The following is a 6700-nucleotide window of genomic DNA, read 5'->3' on the forward strand; positions in this document are numbered from 1 at the left end:
GTTTTAGACTTCCGAGCCGCTAACGCGTCGGTCCCGCCATGCATCGCCTCGCTTTTCGTTGTGTCTGGCGTGCCCGGAGCGTCCCCTGTGGGGCGGGGACGGGATCGGGACACCGGACACCTATCGGGCCGTGCCGGACAAAAAGAGGCTTTGAGACGCGTGGTTGGGAACGTTTTTTTGTCCGGCGCGCCCAAATCCCTTTGGAGAAGGCTTTGAGGGACGCGGCTAGAGATGCTCTTATTCCTATGTTGTAAATTCTTGACAACTGGATAGTATCTTTTTGAATAAAGGCTTCTTTCATGTTATCCTAAGAGTTGATACTACCAGCGGGTGAAGATAATAACCATTCTTTTGCTCTACCACGTAAAGAAAAAATGAGAATATCTTAAGTACTGTAATATCATTTTCAACATTCTTGAAATTTTTTATATCACTAATTTCACATAAATCATGCAAGTGCATAGCAACATCTTCACAGGAGAATAACTTAAGTTCTGTAATATCATTTTCAACATTCTTGAAATTTTGTATATCACAAATTTCGTATAAATCATGCAAGTGCATAGCAACATCACCAGCACCACCTGCAAATGACCCTTACATATTAAATTTAGTAACCAAGGACTAACTTTAGTGGAATCAAATTTGATTTCAGGGAAGGTAATGAGGTTGCAAATAAATTTTGCATTTGGCACATTAGTGAAGTCATATAACTTAATATTGTTTCCTTCGCCCATAGTTCCAGAGAAATAAAAGTTACACTATTTTTATGTGTTTTTAGTACGAGGTAAATGTAATGCAAACAGCAAAGGAAGTCTATTTTGTGGTTCCCTTTCTAAGCTTGTCTATTGGGGTAGCTTAGGCAGTGGTATGATTCAATGATGTTAGGACTAATAGAACCACAACATGATGATATGACAACAACGATGATGACAAATGGTGTCTAGAAGTATTTGAGCCATACCGCTGCACAAATTTTGCAGCAGCATGTAGAAGAGCTGTGGCTGTTACTGTTGTACGTTGCGCCCTCGAGTGCTGAAATGTCACCAAACAAGGCATATGTCCTCAAGACCCAACTCGTAATCAGATAATTTTATCTCTCTCTGACCACTTCTAGAGAATGCTCAAATTATCTGGGGAGAACCTGACACATGATAACAAACAGGTAAAGAAGTCAAGCCAGTACCGTGGGCAAATTTTTGTTTGGTGCTTTAAACTGAAGTTGTATTTTCCGTTTTGGTTATCTTATGCTACCTGATCACCCATTAGGACATTGCTTGTTTGTTAAAGTCTGATCTTCCAAATGTCTGTTTCAATGGATTTCATTAGAGTTACAGCATAGCAATAGCATTTTCCAAATTGGAGGGTGTTATCGCTTTCAGAGAGCAGTCCAGTGATATACATTTTGTGACGTGCCAGTAGAAATTCCAGAACCGCTAGCCCCTTTATATATAACTGTTTATGCGATTTCAGGAAGCCAAGTCTGTAGTCCCGCTCAGGTGCAAGCGATTAGCAAAGTCGCTTTGGTTGCTGCAATAAAAGTGATGAGAGATTGCTTAGTACTTATGTGCAAAACATTTCTCTTCAGTTGTGGGTTGATCTCTTGTTGTTGCAGCGTAGGAAAAGCTTGTTTCAACAACAAAAAAAAAAAGACATGGTTATGAATGTGTTGTATAATAGGCTATGGTTTGGTAATTCAGTCATGTGCTCGCTTCGTGCAAAACCAATTTTCACTTTCTATATAGATGTACCACATTCAGGGTTAAGTGAAAAACTGGTGAGAACATTTAAAATGGAACTTTTTAAGTTGAAAATACATAATATTTAATGCAGCATGTACACTTCCTTTTTCAGGGATTTTCCTGGTTTTCTTATATCCGCGAAATATCAGAACTATTCAGAACACAGTTCGCTCAAATACAGAAATCAGAATTCACACAACGAAGTAAAGTGCTGGAGACGAGTTTGATCTTTATGCATTTAAAATTGAAACTAAAACCCGACTTTATTTTGCTGAAACTGACAAGTCTCTCGAGCATGCTAAGTCCCTTAACTGACGGCATTTTTCAGAAATATATCACTCTCAGAGGTATCATACTAATTTTCCCATGGGCAGAAACATCCCAACATATCAAAGTTTTTGCAAACCATCTGATTACTAATTAGCAAATCATCTGTACTTCCAATATGATCAGAAAAGGTCAAAGGAAAAACTCTGTTCCGTCCTCAGTTAAGTTAGTACATGCTGCTACCTGCTATGTTAGCCCAAGAAAGATGGCACTTCAAAAAACAGCATGCTGTTTCAGGAGAGGGTTTCCACTGAAGGCACGAGGGTCCTGCAGCAGGGGCAGTCCGGTTGGATGGCCAGCCAAGGGAGGACGCAGTCGGAGTGGTACCTGTGGGAGCACGGCAGCCTCGTCACCCGCTGATGCCTCTCCCGGACCTCATCGAGGCACACCGCGCAGACATCGGCTTTGGACAGCGTCCTCCTCATCTCAGCACGGCGGCTAGTAGTTGCCGTCATCGCTGGAACCGGACAGGGGGACCTGAACGTGCTAGCTGCGACTGCAAGGTCCTGCTGCTGCTGCTCTTGCTGGATGCTGTGCTGTCTGGAGCTTGCTCCATTATCTCGCTCTCGCGTTCTCCAGCCCCACCTGTGTTGATTCAGCAATTAGAATGGAGCCAATTCTTAGTGTGGCTGAAAACTGGTCTGCAGCTTTAGCCTATTTTTTAGAAACAATTCAGAATGGCGTAAAATACAATACAAAATGATGCATAAAGGCACTGTGCATACTGAACCGTCAGAAACCTGTATACTACTTTTGATTACTTCAAGTTTAAGGTTACTCTCTTCACAATCGATTGACATGATCAGAACCCCATCATGAACTGCAGATGGAGATTACAACACTCCATCCATGTCTAGAGTCTAGACAACACTACACCTATGACGCATCGCCTCTAAAAACTACTGAGAAAAAATAAATTATAGCAGCGCCTCCAAAATCCAAATGCCGGTGATGCGTAGGACACAAAACCTGGAAAGTAGGGGTCACAACATCCTTGTGTGGATGCTGTTGCCGTACATTCTGGGAATCATGCGAATCGAACCAAAATAAAGATCGGAATGCAGATTAGCATAATTCTCCACATATGTCGTGTATCAGAAAGCTGGAACGTCAGATGCTGCCATCCAACCAGCCAGTGTTTTATGCTACGAGTAGTAGACGCAAACAAGCCTTCAGGGGTTCTCTGTTTTAGAAAAGCCCTGTGCGCGTGTCATGAAGCAGATGTCATTTTCAGTGAACTGATGTAATTCCTGCAAGGATTCACGAATACGTTTTACTTAATTTAGCATTCTCTCTCAAGGCCAGGTAACTAAACTACTTTTGGTAGTAGCATTCTCTCAAGGCCGGGACGTGATTGAACTACTCCGTAGTACCTATACGGTGCAATTAAAAACGAATTTAGCACCGGCGACACGTAGAGGTGCAAGAACCTAACAGCTCGGCTAAGTCGGGTATACCATATCGCTGGCAGTCGGATTCAACACAACGGGTTGCCTCGCCAATTCAAGTCTATATATAATGAGCCCGTGAATAAAACCTGACAAAAATCTCTGGAACACCATCCATCTACGGTATTTGGTTAGAACCACGCGATGCCCCTTTTCCTATGAGTTGATAATATCCAGAATTCTCCCTGTTCTTTATGAGAGGAACGTAATAAGGTCGGGGGAGGAACGAACCTCGAGGAGGATGAGGTGGAAGAGGAGCGCGAGGCGGCGCCGCGGAGCTTCTCCTGGAGCCGATTACGGGCCGCCAGCGCCGGTCCGACCATGCCGGTGGCCGCGTGCGACGTCGAGGGCCCCAGCTTTGGGTGGTGGTCGCCGCCACCCAGGCCCACGACGTCGCCGTGGTAGTGCACGCGGCGCCGCCGCGCGAGCTCCACGCCCGGAAGCATGGCCTCCTTGGGTGGGTTTCCCTCCCCTCTCCTGGAACTGGAAACGATACCGGCTGCGGGCTGCGGGCTACGGCATGTGGGATTGGGAACGGCCGGGGAAGACGAGTTCCAGGCTTTGGTAGATGCTATGCTCGTGGCTTTTCTCTCCACCTGGGATTTTGTAGTGGCGGGGAATATGAGAGGGGAAGCGCCTTGCGCGGTGCCGCGAAACCACGAGGAAACCCGTCCTTGGAATCGCCGAAACGATGCTTGTCAAAAATGAAAAGTCTATCACCGAGGCGAGCTGATTGGGATACGACTGACGCTACCGTCCAGCACTTTCTGGCCTTGATCTGCTTCAGCGGGCGCGACGCATTTCAAACGTCAAAAATAATCGTGAGCGTCCGTTTGCATCGTCTCGCGGATATATTTTATCCGAGTTTCCGTTTGCGTCTAGGTGTGCGTCCACCCTTGATCTGCTTCCTAAGCGCAAGTCATGCTTCGTGGTACAACGCCGATGGATGCACGCGTGCCCACCTGCGCCGAGTGTCTCCCTGGTCCCTGTTACTCCTTCTATCTCCAAAAGAGTGTATGTGTGAGTTTTTCAAAGCATATTAAGAACTTTTTATTAAAAAGTGTCATCCACCATCTCTCATCTCTTTAATCTTTTTTTTTTTGCTCCGGTGTCTCCCCCATTCTGAAAAGTTAGAGCTGCTCCAGCTTTTGGTATAAATACATGAAGTTGATTTCGTAGAATAGAAAAGTGGGGAGCGGCTACAATTTACATCCCATTGCCACCGATAACTGACTGAAACATTATGCACATTTTATCTCTCCCCTCCTCCTCTCTCGGGCACGTTTTTTCAGTGCCCAAACTCTTCCCTGATTTGATTTTATCGTAGCACGATTCATATATGCTGTCACCGAATTGGGGCTGTTGGTGAACGAATCGACGTACCTTCTGCAGGCATCGAACTTGTTCTATTCATTTTCGCCGCCATGCAAATCGAGCTTTAGCTCGCTGCCGCCGCTAGGAGTTTGTCACCGCCTAAACTTGCTCTCGGACGTACAAATTGACCAGCCCTCCACAGTCATAGCTAGCAGTTGCGGGAATCGACCCTGGCCCCACCATGCTCGCAACCGAAGCAGCAAGCTCGTCTTGGCCACTAGCAGCTTGACGTCGTATCTAAGAGCCTCTCGTCGTGAGCCACGAGGTCTCCGCTGCCAAGTCCGACCTCCACAATCGTGGTGTTCTGATACGACCCAACCTCTATTCGCTTTGTCTGACGAAAAAAGGCAAACCCGACCAAGCCTTTTTCAGCTCAGCAAGACTCACATTTCTACCGCACTCCATCCGATATAAATGGGCTTGCAGCCCAAGTTCCTACGGCACGGACTCGCTTCGATCGTTAGAGCTAGATTGGGTGAAATTAATGGAGCCAGCTGAAAGAACATCTCTCATAATGTTTTGTGTGTTTGATGTCAATGTATGTGATACACTAATGTTTGATGAAGTGGTGCAGGGATTATATAGATACATGTATATGAGTGACTTGTGTGGAAAAACGAGTCAAAAGGAAGCTGTAGCAGAATCACCAGGCCGGATAATCCGGGCCGGATATTTGCAAAATATCCGGCCCCCAAAATTTGTCTAAGGACTCAAGACACTTCGGCTCAGTACTGCCCCGGACATTTGGCCGGATTTTTGACCGGAAATTCGGACTTTTCGCACCGGATAATCCTGGCCGGATATTTGCAAAATATCCGGCCCCCAAAATTTGGCTAAGGACCAGAGGCGACGCGGCTCAGTACTTCCCTGGCATGGGGCCAGACTTTTGGCCGGACAATTGGCCGGTTTTTCTCCAGGACCGGATTTTTTCGGTGGGCCGGATTATCCGGTCCCAACTCAGGCCGGATTATCCGGCCCTCGAATGTCTCCAACGGCTGGTTTTTGAGAGGGGGTATTTATACCCCTCTTCTTCTACCTTCCTCCTCGCTCAATCATTGGAAATATTCTGCCAAGCTTCATCACCATTAGAGCCACCTCAAGAACTCAAGATTTGCAAGCTCTCCTCCCTCACCCAACCAAAGCTCTTGGTCTTTGGAGATTTGAAGGAGAAGACACCGATCTACATCCTCACCGAAGCGATTTACATTTCCCCCTCATATGCTTGAGGGCCCTCTTGCTAGTGTTCCTCTTTGGATCCCTAGTTGATTGTTGTTGATGTATTGTTGTTGATTGTTATGTTGTTACAGATTTGGGAGCCTCCAATTTGGTTGTGGATGTGTGCCCCAAGAACCTTGTAAAGGCCCGATTTCCGCCTCGAGGAAATCTCTTAGTGGAAGTGGGCTAGGCCTTCGTGGCGTTGCTCACAGGAGATCTGAGTGAAGCCTTCGTGGCTGTTGGTTTGACTTTCGTAGCAACCACACTCCTCCAAACATAGATGTACCTTCTTGCAAAGGAAGGGAACTACGGGAATCATCTTCGTGTCTCCGCGTGCTCCAATCTCGGTTACCTCTATCCTATTCTATCTCCTATATATTGCGTAGCTATATCTTGCTTAGTTGTTAACCTTGTCATATAGGTAATTCACTTAGTTGCATATCTAGAGAATTTACCTTTGTGTCAAGTCTAAATTGAAAAAGAACTAAAAATTGGTTAGCACCTATTCACCCCCCCCCCCCCTCTAGGTGCGGCATACGATCCTTTCAATTGGTATCAGAGCCTCAGCTCTTATTTCGGGCTTAACCGCCTAAG

At 46.0% G+C, this 6700-nt stretch overlaps 1 protein-coding gene across 6 annotated transcripts; it reads right to left on the bottom strand.

Moving 5' to 3' along the window:
- Nucleotides 1-251: 251 nt before the first annotated feature.
- LOC127295200 (uncharacterized) lies at nucleotides 252-4203 on the bottom strand. 6 transcript variants are annotated; one of them, XR_011743222.1, is made up of 5 exons: nucleotides 3749-4202; nucleotides 2397-2654; nucleotides 1255-1530; nucleotides 965-1144; nucleotides 252-584 (listed from the first exon to the last, which is right to left on the bottom strand). XR_011743222.1 is itself a non-coding variant. In XM_071819003.1 (3 exons), the coding sequence occupies exons 1-3, from the start codon at nucleotides 3961-3963 to the stop codon at nucleotides 1114-1116; spliced, it is 504 nt and encodes a 167-aa protein (XP_071675104.1). In that variant the 5' UTR covers nucleotides 3964-4202; the 3' UTR covers nucleotides 747-1113. The 6 variants fall into 6 exon arrangements, 3 of the variants coding, with proteins under 3 accessions (XP_071675104.1, XP_071675103.1, XP_051181063.1); XR_011743223.1 differs by lacking the exon at nucleotides 252-584 and having other exon boundaries at nucleotides 747-1144; nucleotides 1255-1307; nucleotides 1403-1530; nucleotides 3749-4203; XR_011743221.1 differs by lacking the exon at nucleotides 252-584 and having other exon boundaries at nucleotides 747-1144.
- Nucleotides 4204-6700: the final 2497 nt, after the last annotated feature.

This window comes from Lolium perenne, chromosome 4 (assembly GCF_019359855.2).
Source record: "Lolium perenne isolate Kyuss_39 chromosome 4, Kyuss_2.0, whole genome shotgun sequence".
NCBI lineage: Eukaryota > Viridiplantae > Streptophyta > Magnoliopsida > Poales > Poaceae > Lolium > Lolium perenne.

Coding starts and splice junctions, on each gene's coding strand:
- LOC127295200 (XM_051325103.2), bottom strand. CDS start 3,963: ATGCTTCCGGGCGTGGAGCTCGCGCGGCGGCGCCGCGTGCACTACCAC. Junction 2,655..3,748: donor TCCACCTCATCCTCCTCGAG/GTTCGTTCCTCC, acceptor GAATCAACACAG/GTGGGGCTGGAGAACGCGAG.